This window comes from Amphiprion ocellaris, chromosome 16, assembly GCF_022539595.1.
Source record: "Amphiprion ocellaris isolate individual 3 ecotype Okinawa chromosome 16, ASM2253959v1, whole genome shotgun sequence".
Taxonomy (NCBI): Eukaryota; Metazoa; Chordata; class Actinopteri; family Pomacentridae; genus Amphiprion; species Amphiprion ocellaris.
The window spans coordinates 4,627,166-4,647,503 of record NC_072781.1 but is presented as its reverse complement, the minus strand read 5'-3'; the positions used below and the strand labels follow the sequence as shown (position 1 = coordinate 4,647,503).

General features: G+C 39.4%; 1 protein-coding gene across 3 annotated transcripts in view; it reads right to left on the bottom strand.

Moving 5' to 3' along the window:
* LOC111562720 (equilibrative nucleoside transporter 1-like) overlaps window positions 1-20,338 on the bottom strand; it is a 51,309-nt gene that overhangs the window by 13,516 nt on the left and 17,455 nt on the right. The window contains exons 1-5 of one of the 3 annotated variants that reach the window (XM_023261408.3): window positions 15,558-15,626; window positions 3,828-3,914; window positions 3,557-3,638; window positions 1,687-1,868; window positions 859-998 (exon numbers count right to left, since the gene is read on the bottom strand). In XM_023261408.3, the coding sequence (XP_023117176.1) occupies window positions 859-998; window positions 1,687-1,868; window positions 3,557-3,638; window positions 3,828-3,856 (433 nt within the window). In that variant the 5' untranslated portion in view covers window positions 3,857-3,914; window positions 15,558-15,626. Of the gene's footprint in view, window positions 1-858; window positions 999-1,686; window positions 1,869-3,556; window positions 3,639-3,827; window positions 3,915-4,925; window positions 5,055-15,557; window positions 15,627-20,338 lie in introns of those variants that run through there. The other 2 variants (XM_023261406.3, XM_023261409.3) reach the window with 2 other exon arrangements.

The window sequence follows — 20,338 nt, the reverse complement described above, 5'->3', positions numbered from 1 at the left end:
CAAAAACAAGACAAAATATTACAAAAACGAGACACAAAACGGCAAAAGCGATTAAAAAAAAATGACAAAAAATGAGACAACACGAAACAAAACAAAACAGTGACCAAAAATTAGGCAGGAAAGTTACAAAGCGACAAATAAATGAGACAAACGACACAAGCGAGACAAAAAAGACAAAAAACGACAAAAACAATACACAAAGCAACGAATAAAGCAAAACACAAAACGACAAAAAAACTATACACAAAACTACAAATAAAGCAAAACAAAATGACAAAAAAAGATAAAAAACACAAGTGAGGCAAAAAGGAAACACAAGACGAGAAACAAAATGACAAAAACATGAGACAAATGACAAAAAAAAGCCAACAAACAACCAAAACAAGACAAAATATTACAAAAATGAGACACAAAAGAGCAAAAGCGAGAAACAAAACAAAAAATTTGACAAACGACATGAAACAAAACAAAAAAAGGGACAAAAAATTAGACAGAAAAGTTGCAAAACGACAAAAAATGGAAAAAAGGAAACACAAAATGAACAATCTAGTATTTTACCTGATCAAAACAACTTGTCATGGTCTAGAAATTATTTTAAATTTATAGTTTCACAAATTTACAAACTGCAGTTAATGTCTTCTCTGTAATTTTTACACTTTACAAAGTCGTCCCAGTTGGCCGGATTTGGACCCTCTGGAGGGCCGATTTTGGCCCGCAGGCCGCATGTTTGACACCCCTGTTCTGTATATTAGGCTACATTTCTTCATTGTGTTCTGTAACTGTTTCTTTCACACAGATTGGTAACTTTTTCAGCAGCGATTAGTGAAGAATCGTGCTCTTACTACTTTGGAGACTCACAGTTGATGCAGACGATTTTGATCATGGTGAGGGTGAAGAAGGGCAGTGGGGCCACGTCCACTTTGACGAGCACCGCTGTCAGCAGGAAGACCACAAAGATCACCGTCAAGCTGCCTGAAATTCGCAGCTTCTGAGGAATCCTGAAACACACAGAGTGGAAACAACATGAAGAACTTTAACCGTATGCAGCTGCTTGTATTTATTGTGTGATATTAAAAGCAAAGAGTCGTGGGAGAAAAAAAAGCATAAAAAAGCAAAAGAGGGTTCACAGAAAAGTGGATTTCATCATTGAAATGTTTTGTAAGTGGTTAGAGGATCACTGCCCTCCTCTTCTAAGGAAATCCAGGAACTTCCTACAATGGAAAAATTAGAGTGTGTTCCAGTCAGTCTCGATGAGGAAGCCTTTCTTGATAAAAAGAGAAAAAGAAGAGAGAGAAACACACAAACAACACAAATATAGTAGTATAAGAACACAAACAGAGAGAGAGGTAGCAGGAAAAACGGGAAAAGTTGTAAGGAGAGGCATGGAGAGGTAAAGAAGAAGATGGGGGGAACATAAATAGCATTCCTGGGTGTGTTTGTGCAGTGGAAGAGTCGGCCGTGGTCGGGTCTGCCCCAGATCTCTCTCAATCCAACTCTAATTAAAAAAAACATACTGGCAGAAAGCAGACATACGTTTACATAACAGGATCGTGTTACCTATAGTGGTACGGGGTGACCAGAGGGTAAGCAGGAAGGCAGGCAGAGAAGACTGAAAACTGCGAGCTACAAATCTGCAGTGTGCTTTTTTGGGGTCTGAAGTATGAGAGTAGGAAGCAGGATGGATACCTCTGGTGTATGAAGGAGTTGAGGCAGGTGAAGATCAGCAGAGGCACCATGGCACACAGCGTCATCACGTTGTTAAATTTTGATTCCAACACATTGCGAGTATCTCCGTCTTGCAAAGTTACGTTGGCCGTCTGATTGGTGGTGATGTCGGAGGGCGGGTCTTTCAGTCTTTCTGTGAAGTACTAAAGAGAAGGACGGAAGAACGCACAATTATTACAATGGCTTCATGGAGGCTTTTGAGTGTCATTTGTTTTTTTTTTATGTCTTTAACAACGTAGATTCCAGTGAAGTGAGCAATCTTGGATAGGACAATGGCACAAAAATAGTAAATACTAAGAAGGATTTCCATCTCATGAGTGTATTCTAGGACTACAGTAGACCCAATAAACTGACAGCTGAAAGTATAGTAAAAGAGGTAGACATAGGAGGATGCAGAATATAAATACAAATGTGGTGTATTTCCCAGTAGCCTCAAAAGAGGATTAAAGATCGTGAGATTTTGGTTGTGCAACGTATCACAAAAACTCAATGTGCCCTGTTGGACACACGTATACAGTTCCTTTGTATCTTGTCAATGCATCTCTGCACTGAGTGATTTAGAGCGATTTTTTTTGTGCAGTTTTTCTGACTGTAAAGAAATTATGCAAAACCTACCAGCTGTATTTCATGAAATATTGGTGGAAAGGCAGAGTACAGTCGATCCGGATAACTTTCTTTAATAACAATAATAATAACTTTATTTATAAAGCACCTTTAAGAAGAACATTCACAGAGTGCTTTGACAGGTAGAACATAAGAAAATAACAAAAATGTACAGAATGGATAGCTAATTAAAAGCTTCTTAAACAGACGACATCACACAAGAGGGTTAAGAGAGAAGCTGAAGAGAAAATAAAAGATAGAAATAGATTAAGATCAGGAGGTTAGAAAGAGGGAGGACAAGCAGTGAACATTGTAAAAGGGATAAAAAGGCAGCGAGTGATAAAAGAGAACTTTACTTGAAGGCGAGGTGGGTTTTAAGAAATTATTTAAAAGAAGTTACTGATTCGGCGAGCCTTATCTCCTCAGGCAGGTCGTTCCAAAGCCGAGAGATTTAAGCCTCGACTTCGGAACGACCAGGTGGGACCCACCTGAGGATCTAAGATTGCTTGTAGGGACGTATAGGGTTAACATGTTTAAAATATAGCCAGGGGCAAGGCTGTGGCGAGCTTTAAAAGTGATCAGTAAACTCTTAAAATCAATTCTAAAATGGACAGGGAGCCAATAAAGAGAAGCCAGAATAGGAGAGATGTGTAATGCTGCTAGATAGGTTAATCTTTGCAATTAATCCATGGTTCATTTGCATGTCAAACCGTGGGTGGGGATTTGTACGGATCACAGATCGACTACGGTCAGTTGCATCACTATCTGTCATAGTAGAACTATATATCTGGTCGATGTTCTTAAAGTGCGTCCTGTTTGCAAAAGGGGCTTTCCAACTTTTCCTTGTCAGAGCTTCAACAACAACAACAATTTCCTCCTAGGGTGACTCCACATTAACTTTCCAAGGAAATTCAACATTTTAAGAGGTTAACCCCTCAAAGCTTAAGCTGCCACAGAGATCCACCTGGACGGAGTCATTTCAGCCACTCTGAGTGAACCCAGGTGGCTTTAGAAAGAAAGGCAAACAAACAATCTTTGCTTTCTCTAAGTTAGTTGACCTTCCTCTAAGTGAAGTCACCCTCTTAATTAACTCCCTGCTAACCACAAAGGCTCCACGACAGCTCCTCCTTCCACTTATATCTGTCTCTTACCAAAGATTAAGTGCCATTTGCCTGCAGACGTTCTCATATTAAGAAGATTACTACTGTACTAAAATGTTGCAAGTTACCATTGTTGCCGTCATGAAGAAATTCCACGGTAAGAGGGTTCCCAAACCCAGGATGAAGAAGATGAGCCAGACTGCATTGTATCTGGGAAAGCAGGAAAAGGAAACTGACATGAAAGTGATTCAGTGAAGTCGTTCATCTGAATATCAACAAACATTTATCAAGTTATTTACTGGGTCTCATTAAAACCTCATTTTGGACAAATTGAAACTAACATTAATAGGTCTTGGGACATAGACAGGTTCTTGTCTTTTATAGAAGCATGTCTCTTACTTGTCTCGTGGTGCGTTTATGGCCGTCATGGTTCTCGTCAGACAGTCGGAGGCACGTGTTCAGCGTTCAATTAGGGTGGCACCAAGTCTGCAAAATACAGATAAGAAATACGTTTTTAAAATTGAAAAACATTTAGCGCGCAAGCACAGACATCTTTATCATCAGCAGACATCTGCCTCTCCTTTTTAGATCTAGACATTTAAACCTCAACGTATGGACCAACAAGAATTAAAAATGGGTTGTTTCATGAAATCCAGAGCAGTATCAAAGTCACATATGTCTGATGTGTTTTAGAAAGAAAGCATCTTGCTTGTGATGTGTTTTGCAGGAAATGTGCCGTTCATGATAACATTTTATGTGTTTAGAAGTATTTCTCCACTGCTAATATGCAGTATTTATATACTGGATAACAAACCAATGCTGTAGGTTGATTGATTCACAAGTTGTTATTTCTTGGAGTAGGAAGAGCTGTTATTTCTTAGAAAGGAACTGGAGCGTCTTCCAGGAGTCCAGATCATGGTGAGTTTTTCCACTGCAAAGGACCCCAAATATAAGGAGGCACAGGGTTGCTTTCTTGCTGGTTTTATCTTCATTTTTTTCATCTGTACTTTTGGGGAGTCTCCAGTTGTCAGTTTCAGTTTTGGCCAGTTGATCTGCACTGTAAATAATCATATCCTGCTCCTATTCCTCTACAACTTCCACAGAAGCATTTTTTTTCTCTCAGACAACCTTACAGAATGCATGAAGGAATTTGAACAGAAACAAGTTGACAGTCCAGTATAGATAAAATTCACAGGTTCAGTTTAAAGTCCGCTCCAAACTTAGTGGCTGCATGCCAGCAGCATCGCCAAAACACCTCAAACTGTATGACACAGATGCACTAACAACTCAGCTTCCTAGTTTCTGTGTTGTCTCATAAATCATTACAGAGTGATATGAAACAGCCACAAGAACAAAGAGCAGTAAAACAAATTCAAGCAACAAACAGCTGAGTTCAAAAAAGCGATTGTGAAATTCCAGTATCACCTTTCAAATTGATCACATGCACATCTCAAGAAAAAACATTCCAATTCTTATTAACCCTTTAAGAAAACTTACTTAGAGAGGAGTAGGAGCACAGACAGAAGATTCCTCTTTCCGCAGGTCAGATGAACAGCTAACACAAGCGCTGAGGAAGCTCTGCATGCTTCACTTTATACCATACAGAGGTTTCGTAGGTTGACACCCAACTGTCTTCTGCCCATTAGACCTGCCCCTCTTTGCATTGAATGCCATCCCTCCCTCTTCCCTTCACCTCGTACACCCTGTTCTCCTCAACCGAGCCCTTCCTACACATTTTTACATTCCAAGCATGTGTGACCCTCTTTGCCGTATACACGTCAACTACTAGATGGGTATCATTTTGGGGCGACTACAGTTAGATTTTTCTGAAAACATATTACTGCTCTTGAGTCTCCCACATTCACATTACCATCTGTTCTGCTCTCCATATGATCCGATTTTTTAATCTACACACCCACATGCCCTTAATTTATTCCTTCATCCCCCCTTCGGCCATATTTGCTGCAGCCTTGTAATTTTTAACCTCATTTCTTCCACTGTTCCTCCTCAGCGACTCCGTTACTGTTCTCGCCTGCTGTGTCCAATCTGTATTCTCATCCTACTCCTTAACTCAGCCAACATTATTTATGCTCTCTCCCCACCTTTCTAGCATCTTCTCCCCTGAATCTGATGGAAGACATATACTCAGATAGCCGTGTGACACCCTCTCCAAACAAAATAACTTTACTTTAAACCGCTTCCTTCTTAAAAACACAAAGCGGTTTGGCGTCTATTCAAACTAAACAACACAAGGCAAAGTTCAGGCTTTCTCAGTAACTTCACGGAAACTTAAATGCAATGAAAATCACTGCTGATTGGCCAACAATTGTAGGAGCTTTAAAAACGTACCCTAAGAAGTTTTTGACCACCAGATTCCTGCCGATGCTCTCACACTATTCTGGTGATCAACAGGTGGCAACAATGAGCCAAGTAATGCAGAACGGTTGGACAAAGGCAGGAAAGACGGGAGACTGCTGACAAATAAACACGGACGTAAACAATGTAGGTTTGATGAGGAAGGAAATGCATTCATTTGTTCTACCTGTGTGATTTAGTGAGTGACATTCAGTGTAAACATAATTTACTTGCAATCAGCTACAAACGTCAACATTTTTATTCACAAATACATCTTTCTAACAGCGAATCGTACCTCTTGAGCGGTGGACTTTAGCAAACCTGATCCACTCAATAATTCCATTAAATCAACACAAGACTGCCATGTACAATTTGATTGCATCGACTGAGTGCTCTATAAGGTCTTGTTGGTGGCAGACATTTAGAATCCCATGGTTGATCTGGATGGTCATGAGTGTGCTGTGAGCGAGGACAGAGAGTTCTCTATATGAAGGGGTATACACACTATAGCCCAGTAAGCATCATGCAGCATAACGTCACGTGATGGAGCAGAGTCTGACTCTCACAAACCACCATCTGTGAGATGAGACAAAGGTCAAGAGAAACTTTGGGATAAACGTGAGGTATGGAAACATCTCAGACAGAAGATAGGAAACAACTAGACAAAAGGATCAGCCAGGAGCTACAGTTCAGTCAAATAAAAAAACAATCTGTAGAATAAAGTGAATTTGATGAAATGGCACGATTTTAAGCTTAGATTGGGTTAAACTTTCCGACAGAACTGTGCAACAGATGAGTACTTCAATGGCTGACAGAAGGTTTTTTTGATAAATGGTTTAATTTGGGTGCAGTTTTTAAATTTTGGCAGTTTTCAAAAAAAGTAACATGCTTCTCAAAACCATCTGGCAGGTTTTACGGTTTGGATCGTGCAATTAAGTATTGAATTTTGAACCTTGTGTCATTTTGATGGCTTGGTCTGAATGTTTTGGGCATGTATTTGGCGGATTTATACACATAAAAAAGTGCATCAAGTCTGAAGTGGTCTGAGTCTTTGGGAATCCCCAATCTCCTACACCTTTCCATTTTAAGACCTGTGAGGACTGTTTCTGATCATTTTCCGAAACACACAGTCTCACATTTATACCTACTTTCGCCTTGACTGGTCAGCTGTGCAGAGGTGAGAAAGAACCTATGATTGAACTTCTTTTTATCTTTTTAAATATTTGTTACGCACCTACTTCTGTCACTTTAATGTGTCACAAGTGATTCCTTCCAGGAGATTCTGCCTCCAAGGTTGGCTGTTTGGAGCAACTAAACACCTAATTTTCTCATGCAGTCAGACAACACATTCAACAACCTTTGTTTAACTGGTTTAACCCTAAGCAGTTGCCAGAATTCGATGCGTGTCTCTGCCTAAAGAACGTTTTCCTCGACAATGCCTCAGCAAATTGTAAATGGCCCTTTGAGAAACACAAAGCCAAATTAGTATTTTACACTCCTCTGTCTTCTTTCTCTCTCCCTCTGGTTGTCATGACAAATGTCAAACCTCTCAGTTTGAACTTCATCACAGCCGGCGGTATTACAGACACAAGAGCACATTACAGTTTAAAACACACCGGCTTAGCCATGTCCCAGATTCCTGTAAAGTACGCCTCTCTCAACCTAACGTGTCATCGCTGTGAGCCAGCTGGCATTAGTTTCCTGGTGCTGAAATGGTGCCCGCCACACACACACACCGCCATGGGCACTTTGCAGTCTGTGGAGTGGTACACTTTCACACTTTCACTAGTCGGCCTTTCAGCGAACAACGACCAGCACTCCAGTGGACAAAGCTTTAACAGCAGTGGCCGTAATTTATTGTTTCCTCCTCCTATGTCGAGGTAAAAAAAAAAAGAAGTTCAAAGTAGGGCAGCTCAGACTAGTCTTCTGCTTGCTATGGTCACCGCTGTGTGCAAAATTTCAATGATGCAATGTGAAAAACTTGGTCTGATCACACCACACTATTTCTTATTTAAACTCACAATGTTTGAAAACCTATCTTACCAATACACTATGATTCTGCTTTTGTATCTGCTTTTGTTCAGACGATTCTTCAACTACAAAGATCAATAAAACCTTTTCTGAAAACGTTGGAATATTTTTTTACTACCTGGGTGTCCTGTTATTGAGTGTCAATATTTATGAATAGATTTAATTTTTCATACGGATTTAAAGTCACGTATGTCCTTTTCACTGCAATCACTGATTTATATCATAAAGCTGAACTCTGTTTCCGCTTTTCTTGATATTAAAGCTAGAGTATGACATTTATACTTTAAAGTCCTTCTCAAACGAGTTCACACAATGTTAATTAAGACTATCAGCAACCTCTTTCTTGGACAGTAGCACAGACTTTTAGACCTGGTGTCTGCAACATGGGGGTGTGGAAATGACAACGATCATCCATCGGGTCCTCAAGTGGCGGATAGAGGAACGACCCTCAGATATGAGGGTTAGCTGCAGATAGCAGTCCGGACCAAATCGTGGGCTGCTCTTTGGCAAGGCATAGCACTCGTCTGCCATCTATGCAGGGTTACGCGAAGAGCCATTCGGGAAGCAGGAATGGTGATAGCATTGGTAGGTGAACATCAATAGACAGCTGTTTCAGTCACTGATGCCTCTTTGTTAAGCCGACAAACTGTCAAAAGTCAACGGTTAGGAAACTCTGCCCCCTTCAGAGGGGAACTGCTCCTGTGATAGTCTTGGCAAGTCGTCACTGTACCTCTGCTACTAGAAACTCATGATTAATTTAGATTACGGCTCCACGGTTGAAACCCGTGCTACTCGGTCCCTACATGGTTATGATAAAGTCCCAACAGCTTCTAATGAAGACGACACTCCAAATCCTTCCAAACGGATGGGTATCTTCTGATGTCAGAATCATAAAGGGACTCTCCCGAAACAAAGACACCCGCTAAAGGTCAAACAAGATAACAGAGACAAAATTCATGATGAAGATGATATGATTATATGATGCATCATGTGCTGCTGATGTGCCACAGTGTAGCATGCGTAGCAATGGAGCATGACCTGAACACAACCATGCACGCTGAGGAGATGCTGGTTTTGTTTGGTTTTTGTTTAAAGAGTCTTTTTGTCTACAAATCTGTCACCCGGGGGAACGGATGACAGCAAGCACATGCTATTTTTTTAACAGTATGGGAAGGTGCTGGAAAGAGGCGATTTAAACCTCCTACACATTTAAGTCTCCCAGTGCAGCTTATAGCTGGTAGCACCAAGTGTCCTGGAGGTAACACATGTCTGTCTGCTGTAAAATCCTGGAAACAGTGGTGCAATCAGTGACAACGGCTGCAGTGCACAGGTGAGTTTTCAAACTGGGGAAAAGGTGAGAAAGAAAACCTAAACCATTCCTTAAACTACCCTTATATCGGCGCTGAATGTTAACAGAAAAGGACAGGAGTTCATTTTTCTTACAGGGATACCTCTCTAACAGGGTGGCCTTTATTCCCAGGCTGAGACACAGAATAGTTTGATGCTGGTCATATGATGGGACGAAGGAAGAATAACCTATTTTCTCAAGGTCATTTGCCAGTTTTCTCTGAGCAGTGTTAAACTAGAATGCCATTCAAGGACTTAACCAGATAAAAAAAAGTCTCAGGAAGGTATTTCACCTTTAGCTCGTCCAAAGAGTTCATGCTCCTGTGTTAGTGAATCTCCTGCATTCAGATATATAGGAATCTGGCAAGCTACTGCACTTACAAAGATGCTCAAAACCAAAAACTCTCCACCTCTTTAGAGTTGAAAGACCTCCTGGTTTTCATTCTGGCAATCTAATTAGATTATTTTACAAATGAGACACAACCTGAGTGCAATTAAGTGCAGTTGAGTAGTCAGCAGCAGAAAAAAAAAGCAGAAAACTGCAGACATGTAACACAAAATTGAATTTCTTACACCAATAAATGCAAAGCACACAACCATCCCCCCACCATACAAGTTTTGTGAATAGAACAAATGGGCGATTGAGCACTGTGCTTCTTTTAAGCCAGAGTAAATAACAACAGATAAGAAACTGATTAGGGAACAGTAGATGAAGTAATCAGTCTCTGGGTAATTTCACTTATCAACAAGCTATCAGAACATGGAATTAGTCCTCAAAGACACAACCTGAACATCACAGCACCACCTCTACGACGATGATGATCCTTGAACTTCCCTCTGGATTAATAAAGTATCTATCTATCTATTTGATTCACAGGCAGTTCATATCTGTGACATTTTGCTCCTAGTATGACCAACAAACACACATGGATGCATAAAATGCAGCTTCCTCAACACCTGAGGTGGAGAACATCCAGGATACATTATTACGTCGAAGCACACAGAATTTTACAACCTTGATTCCAATTTCACGCTGTTTCCTCGTGTTCATCTTTCAAGGACAGTATTATTGACTCCTTCCTCCACCTGTCTGAAGAAACCATTTTAAGACCTCTGACAGAAAAAAGACTGAAAAGAAGGAGGGTGGGTGAGTTACCTAACCTTAAAAGAAAACATGCAAGCGTCTCTTTAAAGGTTTCATCACTGAGAAATACCAGAGAAACTGTCATTTCTCATGGTTTCTGGATCTATTTTTGAATAAAAAACACAGAATAATGAGCAGCAGGTTTTAATTAAGCTTTTCTGTTGAGGTGCATCAGTCGTTCCTGTGCATCTGGTTTATTCTGGTAACATCAACAACACTATGGATATATCGTACTCGCCATTAGCAGGCAGTTTAACTGTATGCCTTTGTTGCACAACCAAAGTAATCCACATTATTTTGGATTATTTTGAGGTGGGAATGTGTGCACTGGAATGCAATGCAATCATTATAATATCTAAGTAACGAAACTCCCAAATGTATCAAAAATCATTAGGAGAAAAAAGAAATAGATTTGCGATGTCCTAAAATTCAATTCAATACATCACAAAGCTGTGTGTGGAGTTACTGGTGAAAGAAGTCATCACAATCACAACAACCAAGTTATCAGTCTGAGTCTGTGCTCATGTACTCGTAAATGCTTAGATAGTAGTGCACGTGATGTGATTTTATTGTGAAACATTATGTAAAGATTCTTGTTAGTTGAACAGGTAGATGCAGGAGGCGAAACGTCAGAAATCTGAAGATATTTTAGGAGAAACAAAGATGAAAAATGCAATGCAGTATGGCTGCAGTTAAGGACTATTATTGATTAACCTGCCAGTTGTTTGGTAAGTTGTTTAACACATTAATACTTCAGAATAAAGCAAGAAATGTTCATACTAATTCCTCAAGAACAGGGAAACACCCTAATATCACTTTCCAAGATGTACTCCAAAATGCAATGATATTTAGTTTACAGTGACATGTAACAGAGGTAAGAATTCACATTTAAGATGTTGGTATGAGAGTTTGTTTTTCTTTTTCATTTTTGCTTAAAACATGATTCAACTGTATAAGTTGTTCTGACATGTATCACTCTTTAATGAAGAGAGGAGTAAGTACACATGTTGGTTTTGGCAAGAGACCAACTGCAACTAAAAACCAATGGTATCTGTACATCCCCGTCTTTTCCTGCTCTCTCAGTACATTCCTAGCTCTGACATGTACTTACATTTATGTAATTTGAGTTCTGACGATACCTTCCACCTAACTTTACAGCTTGTGTATGGAGTTGCAACAAGGCCCGGATACGGAAATATAAATCTGTTAGCTTCCTAAGACAATAACCAGATCTACAAGCTAAAGAAAGTTCACTGAAAACACGACTGTGTGCTGCAGGATTCACAGATGATGCACTCACCTTGAAATACTCATTATGGATGACTTCTACTTTGCACACAGTCCAGATTTTAATCTGCATGGAAATACAATTTGGAATTTCAATTAACAGCACTCATGTATCTAAATCTTCAGAGAATCCAGACACCAGACAGTTCTGAGAGAAAGATTTTGCGTTTATCACATTTTGTAGCCATTAAGATTTCTGTTGATCTAACTTGATTGTATGTGGAGGCAGTAACTCTGGCAGCAAACACAATGCTGCATAAAAATGTCTCAATCTTCCATCACATGCACACACTGGTTTGGTGGGAAGCCGATCTCACAGTCAGCAGCCGTTCTTTCAAACAGTTTGTCCACTCAGGCCTTTCATGTCAGCCACTGGCTCTGTGTTAGCAGCCAAATGAAATCCAACTAACAGAAAAAAAACAATAAATACACTCTCAGCCTGAACTAAAGTTCATTTCAGGGAACATACAGTAGGCTGTGAACAGAATGACCCTGACAGGTGGCCAAATACCTCCTCACCTCGTCACTCCCACATGCACAGTGAGGCGTTTTGGTAAATCGGGGGCAAACCAAACAGATGCAGCAGGCCTAGGTAACACAGTGAGGGTCCTCTGATAGATAAAGAAACATAGAGGCTGATAAAACTAATTCAAACAGACCTCAAACAACACTGACTGGACTGAAGCTGGGAGAAGAAATCCAGTCAAAACTAAAACTTAGCTTGCCAGATGCTGCTGGTCTCAACAACTGTCTCCAAGAGACGACTGGTTTCCAATCCCCTGATATAAACTCTAACAAATAAAGGATTGCATTTTTTGTGAAACAGTGGAGGTGAGACAACCAATCAATCAAGACGACTAGCTGAAGGAGATTTACACCATTTCCATAAAGAAGGAAGGTGAAATGAATAATTATCTACCTTGAATAGGAGGTGTTGTACTAACAGTACCGCAAATATCTCATCTTTATAAGGATGTACATTAAGGCTGTCAAAATGAACGTGTTAATTCAGATCAATCCATCATCATGATTAATCTGATTAAAAATTTTTACGCAATTAACCCTTCTGCAGTGAAGAATGACTCAAAATCCCTGAAATGTCTCTGCTTTTCGGGCAGTTTGTCCAAGTAGACTTACATACACACACACGCACGCACGCACGCACGCACGCACGCACGCACGCACGCACGCACACACACACACACACACACACACACACATACATATTCCCTTCTTTGAGTCTGTTTGCTCATGCAAAATGAAACACAAAGAATATAGTTTAAAAATCTGTAATATTTAATCGGGATTAATCAAAATTAATCCACATCAACCATTTGATTAATCTGATAAACCAATTTAATCATTCGATGGCACTAATGCACACACAACTGAATGCAAATCAGGCGCAGTTTTCAAAAAGCACAACTATCTGTTTTATTCATGCCTATCTTACTATATCTTCTGAAATACAGCAGGGGCAAACCGACTATAGTTTTAGCTGATAATTGCGTCCGATATTCAGCAGTTCTCCGTCTGTTGGTACTGTTATCTTTTCGGAACCCATTTCCATTAAAATTACTTTAGCTCTGATGTAGTCACCTCTCTTTATCTGTAGTTCCTCTGTGGTCTTAAACAAAGTCAACATCAAGTAACAACCAGTCGACAACCCTGAAGAATAAGTCAGAATTCAAGAATTTCGTTTTGACTGCACGTGTATCGCTCCAAATATTGGTAATCAGTCTTTTTGAAGTTAAATGCCAATGATGCTATAAATATATATAAATATATATATATATATATATATATATATATATATATATATATATATATATATATATATATATATATATATATATATATATATATATATATATATATGATAAAAAGAATAACATTAGTAGACCCCTAAAATACAGCATGTACTCACAGTGTGCATTTTCTGCTGGTTGTTTGTAATAAACACAGGTCAATGATTTGCACTTATTCACCTTCCAGACACAGGGGAGTGAACCGCAGTGATTGCTGTGTTTTGTTAAACAAGGATGTAATCAGGACAATACAAATAAGAGCAGGAAACAATAACACAGAGACAGGAAAGCAGATAATACACACACATGAGAGCAGCGTAAATCTTTAAAGGAAACTCTGGAAAGTAAAAAAAAAACTCCTCCATGCCAAAGGAGAGGCTTAAAAGGTTTTTAAATCCATTGTCTTCGCCGTGACCCGCCTCCTGTACACCATGAATCCTTTCCCGCCACTCAAAGCAGCAGGAACAAAGCCCGTCGCCAGCTGCCCGTCTTTATAGTTGGTTCAAGAGGTCTGGATGGATGGCAGACTGATGAAGTGGCAACAACAGCTCCACTTATCACCATGACGACGCTACAGTCAGCGCTGATGGGATTTTATGAGTAAGGGTTTCCTTTGATGAGAGCGTTTGACCTAATCTTTACTTCAAACCCGCCTAAAACGACTCATCTATACTGAAGGCACGCACTATAATAATCATAAACTCCAGCAACAAGGCGGGAAACTCAACTCCTACGAAACAGATGCTCATGTCTGCCCAGTGGTGGCTCAGCGCCGCTGTCCCATCAGCTGTTGGGTGGAAAACAAAGCCGCCATTCTGGTGCTCTCATCTCCTTGCTTCAGGGTCAACAGAGTCGCAAATAGACTGAGACATGTGTGACATGGAGACACGCCAGGGAAAGAGAAATCCCTCGTTATGCACAGGAGTTATAGTACATTTTAGGAAGAAAACGGCAAAACTAACCCCTAAAAACACCGAAGAACCACACGACCGTAGTTCAGCATTTAAAGTGACCTACATAAATAAAGATTTGACACAGATTCAGCCTGTTTTTTTTAACCCACACTGCAGCAGAAATGTTAGAGCGTCTTGTTAAAACCACATTTCTGTGAGTCACCGTCGGCGGCATGCTTATAAAGCTTTGAATGGGCTTCACCTTTTCAAACTTTTACCGTTGGATCCTGTGACAGATTTCACTTAAACGGTTCAGGGGGGAAATATGCACATAAAACGGACACAAATTAGGGATAGAATTTCAAAAGTCAGTATTCACAGGTTTAAAACGTGATGGAGCTTTACTACATGAGAGTCTCTGACAATGACACATGGAGGATCCCATGTGCTACAAAACCACTCACAACTCTGGGTCTCATTATCCTAAATAACCACTTTTGAGTAGCTAAATGAACTGTTTCAAACTGTGATTTCGATTTTTTAACCCATTATTTATTTCTCTCTAGTATTTCCCCACGTGGCAGGTCTCAAAATGCCATTAAAGCCAACAATAACACACGTGATTCACCACAGTCTGGCGCTGACACATACAAACTTGATGCAAGCTAGTTATTACATTTATAAGCATGGATCACATCCCAGTCAGTTTAAGGACATTATCATGATAGTTTTTTTGTTTTCTGGGGACAGGAAATGAGACTGAACGTGGCACACAATGTGACGCATAAAATGAAGCATATGTTTGCCGGTGAAATGCTGCTGATTTGCGGCGTTTGGGGGTCAAAATGCGTCAATTAACAGCAGGTACCTGTCGGCTAGCTTAACTGTTCAGCTACCGGCAGTAAGCCGCACTGACCACGCTGGAAGTTGGCGCTAAATTTAATTCCCAGCCAGTCAACAAAGAAAGCATGCGGGGATTCACCATAAAGAAAAAAAACACAGCATGTCTGTCCTCATTTCTGCCTCTTTATGACCGTTAAAGACGCCAAAAACGAGCCGCGGAGCTGTAAAATCAACACAGCGGCATCTGAAAGTAGTAACGTTGTTTTAACGCTAAATTCGAATTTAACGGTCAGTTTTTGCGGCGAATGCTGACTCGAACTGCCGCCGTTTTTCGGATATAACTGCGAAAAACAGGCTGACAGCGACGTTTTAGTGAATTCACAGCGTCGTTAATGAATTTCTTGTGGGATATTTGTCTTACCTTGTTCCAGAGCGGAGTCTTGTTGGTCTGAAGAGCGGGTCTCACCGTCCTCAGCCAGCGGCGCGAGGAGGCGTTCACGGGCCTCACGGAAAAAACAGCTTCACATCGCACCAGCGGCTCTCAGCACACATTTCAACGCAATTTTTGCTTCGCATGATGCCACAAACAGAATTGTTTTAGCAATAAATTTAAAAAAAAGAAACCATCTAAACAGTTAAAATCAGTCAAAACACAACAAAAAAAGGCAACTTTTTAAGAACAACTGAACTGAAACGTTGCACAAGTACCCTATAGGCCAGATTCTGCAGGAAAAGCATGTTTTATCATGCACGATTTTGAGAAACTTTGCCTGCAGAACTCGTTTTCTTTCATATCTGTCCTCGGATTAATGCACAGGAATGATGATTGCACGCTGTTTTTGGCACAACACTGCAAAATTTAAATTTCAGGTGCAGTATTTGAACTTCGTGTACATTATTTCAATATCATGTGGATTATTTCATTTTTTTCAAATGCAATATTTCATTTTTTCATGTGTAATATTACTTTATTTTCTCAGTATTACTTCTACAGCCTTATAGTGCACTTTTTTTGCAATTCATCTGTGTATATATTATTAAATTTTGTGTTGTTAGCATCCTTGTGTGTATTATTTCTTACTTATATTGTATATATAGTGTATATATCTCATGTTTTTTAATTTATAGATGTGTTCTCTTTATTTTTCTTACTGTCACTTTGTTGCTGTGACAGTGCCAACTTGCCTTGTGGGACTAATAAAAGATAATCTATTTTATTTTCTATTAGGTACTGCATTTCTCACGTTATGTAATATTGTTTTCTGACCTATATCTGGCAAAAAAAGTTTCCCTCAGGCTTAATGAAGTTTCATATAATCTTATTTTACTACACATTGTCTATTTGCATCTGTTGACTTCATTTATAACACAAACACCTTTGGAAATAATTATTAAACCACCTGCTGTATTCTTTACATAACAGGCCTTCTACATTGAGAATTTAGATTTTTTTATTTTATCATAGTGGTTAAATAATTACATATTCTGCTGAAAACAGTTTGTAATAATTAGATACATGCAATAAATTATGATTACATGTCAACATTTTTTGAGTCACTATTACTTTGTGCCATTTTGAGCTGGAAATGTAAAGTCAACAGACAGAAGTTATCACACAACAAGAACATAATAGCATGAATACCTCATTTGCATATTTAAACTTAAAATCCAAGAAGACTTGTAATGAAAAAAACAGCTATCTCATTGTAATTAATTAGCTGGGGAAGTTCTGCAGTGAGATCTATTAGTTCTATTTAGTTTATTAATAAGTAGTTACTTTGTGTAGTAAGATGAATAATGCAAAATTTTAACAACAAATAAACTTTTATATATTATTTATTACACAAAGCAATAATATAGCAAAACCTATCCACCTTTGAGGGGAAATCAATGAACTAAACTGTAGCATAAAGCTGAAAAAAGTTTTATAAACGAGCTGTTAAATAAAAGCAGTATTTACATGCAGTAATGCTCTGATTAGATAAGTCAGCTGCAGAGAGCCTATAACTGTACAATTTACGACTGTCCCTGAAGCCACCAGCGGGCTCCTACAGTTAGAGGAGGGGAAATTTCATAGTAGTGTGATGTGGGATGGTATTAAAATGTCTGCCACTCTAGAGTTTCTGGAAGCATGTGCCGCTCACTGAATGATTCTGAACCATCTTTGTTGATGAATAATATCATTACTGACACACTGATGATGATGTGGGACATCAAAAGTCATTTACCGTCCTTCAGAGGTCTCTTACTAGCAGTGATGGATGAATAAATTAGACTAGTAACAAGATATCTTTCATTTTTCTTAGGTATTTAACCAACTCAGTGCCTCTTATTTTTGTTGGACTCAAGTTGTAGCTTGAAAAGCTGATGGTCCATACATACTCATTCAGTAATTTCTCTTTTAAAAAATCATTCCTTCCTTCTGCATACTCTTCATTCTCTCAAACAGCTTCATGAGGTCGTTTCCAGCAGTCTTGAAGGAGTTTCTACATATGCTGAGCACTTGTTGGCTGATTTTTCCTCCCTCTGCTGTCAAACCCAAACTATTCTCCTCTGGGTTTAGGTTGACTGATTGTGGAGACGGTCATGAGATGCAGCACTCCATCACTCTGCTTCTTGGCCTCTTACGGAGCCCGGAAGCTCGTTGTTCTGCAGAAATACAGATGTTGGTCCCACTGAGCTCAAAGCAGAAGGGACGGCGTGTCGCTGCAGGAAGTGGTGGTGGCCACGCTGGTTAAGTGTTGCCTCCTAACACAATCACATTTCCTCATCATTGCACAGTCGAATACTGTCTGCTCACTTTTGTCTTACAACAACACGCAGCTTCACCAAAATTCTCCCATTTAGACTCCATGAAAACATGATCATGTATTGTTACGATCCAGCCTCTAGGGCTGGCTGGATGCAACAAAATAACCAGATGTTAATGGTTCAGGTAAAGGAATTTTATTGCTTAGTGGCAAATGGAACATAAAAGTGATAAGGACACAAAACTGGTGGATGTTGCCAAATCAAAGAACGGAATATACCAAAACGAGGGTTAACACAGTCAGTAAAACTATCTAAACACAAGCAAAGTAACTGAACTTCCTAGCCAAACTTAATACAGGAACAACGCCCACAACAAAAACTAATACAACAGTGCACAAAACGAACTAAACAAAATAGGTGCCTGTGAATACACACATACTGAACACACAGTCCACGAATACTCAAAATGCCGAATAGCTTCTTCACACCGTTGGCAGACTGCGAACTGGAGCCTTTGTCTCCACTGAGACTTGGGGCTCCACATCAAATCCGGAGACTTCTCCTCCGAAGCAGAGGTAACTCTTGGTCTTCTTCTCCAGAAGTGGTCCACCGTGAGAGACAGTTTCATGGTAGCGTTTTATGGTTTTTATGAGTCAATTTTCACAGTTTCACAGATCAACAGACGCCTTAAAGTGATGATGAAGTGCTGTTTCTCTTTACTGAGCAGTTCTTGCCTCAGTATAAGTTACCACAACGATCAAATAGTGATGGTCTAAAGCACATTAAGAAGAAAATTAGATAGAAAAGCATCGGACTCTGTGGGACCTAAAATAAAAGTCAGTTCTGACAGGTATTGTTTATACTAGTTTAAAGATTCAAGAACCAAGATTGAAGAGTTTTATTTGCTCATACAGTGACCATTCCTCAAGGTTGAGCAAAAACAATAAGACATTAAAAAGAACAAACTTTAAAAAACAATAGAAAATTAGAAAAAAGTCACTAGAGGTTATAGTAGAGTTACAGTAAACTAGAAAGAAGAGGTAGATTACATTTTAGTCTATTGAATCTATTTTTGAAAGCGAGGAAAAAATAAAATTAAATAGTGAAAAATGGCCCACCTCAGGGCATCAGTAAACAATATTTTTCTGAAATCAGCTGCTAGTTTAAACCACGCTTTGCCAACTGTTGAGTAAAAATGTTTTAATTCACACCATGAGATTTTACAGCATCGTTCTGTTAACAGTGATTCTTGTTTTTGGCTCAGAAGAACCAGATTTGTATTTCTATTTTCTGTATTTTGGAGAAACAGAACACTTCTGTTAGAATTTGTTTTAATCTTAGTGTAGGTGGGATACTATCATTGAACATCAAATCATTCTGTATTATGATATGTCATTTCTTAGAATGACATAAGGGTTTTAGGATTGCAAATACCAGGTAAATTCAGCTTTTTCATAACATTGACGAAAAAGCAATAAAAAAATCCAATATTGCCATAAAGCATTCTTAAATTTTGGTTGCCAACATAACTAACAACTAACATCCCCAAAAGACAGTTTCTCATTTAAGAAATCCATCTCCTGTCTGCTCAGCTCGCTTTCTTTGTGGGACTCTCTGGCAGAAAAAGATGACGTCTGGAATCAATTTGTTGCTCTGAGCTGAACAGTGAAGAAGAAACTCTCCGAAACAGCAGAGAGATTCAAAAGCAACAACAACAAACAGTGGAGTCTGGAGCAGCCGATGGCATTATACCGGCCTAAATAAAGTGCAGGAAAATCATGGGCTGCTCACGTTCTGTTTATTCATGTTTCCAAAGCTCATGACACAACAAGTGATGGAGAGACGACACTTAAACACTCCTGTATGTGTGAATGTATAAGAAGAATACGTGTGTAAATAAGCATGGAAGCAAACTGCAAATCATGCATCCTCTGCATTATTCAAACTTCATCAAAGTGTTTTTAGAAATGAGGAGACAGCACATGAATTCAGGCTAAAGGTTAACGCTCTTAAACAGTTTAAGACGAGGACAAAACACCGGAGCAGAAGATAAGAAAGGCAGAGTCTAAGAGGGCTTGTTTTTTTATAGAATGTAATTCCTAATTCTTGTTCTTAGCATAAGATGGAACAAATGACTTACTTCAAGATAAATGTGCAATCACTTGATGCTATTACACAACATGTTGTCCAGCTGTAAATCTAGAAAAGAACAGTTCTCTTTTCATTTTCTTCTACTTTGTTTTCTCAAGTGTCTGCGAGAAGTGACACCAATGTATAATTTCATCACAACACGTGGGCCCGTCTGAGCCGCCGCGCCGGCCGAGGCGTTGTTTATGGACGTTCCTGCGTGAGCCTGAACGCACCGCGTCTGTGCTGTTTACTCATATAGTTGTGGTGGGCACACAGTCATCCACACCCTGTCTCTCCCCCCAACGTCTAAAAAAAGCTCCC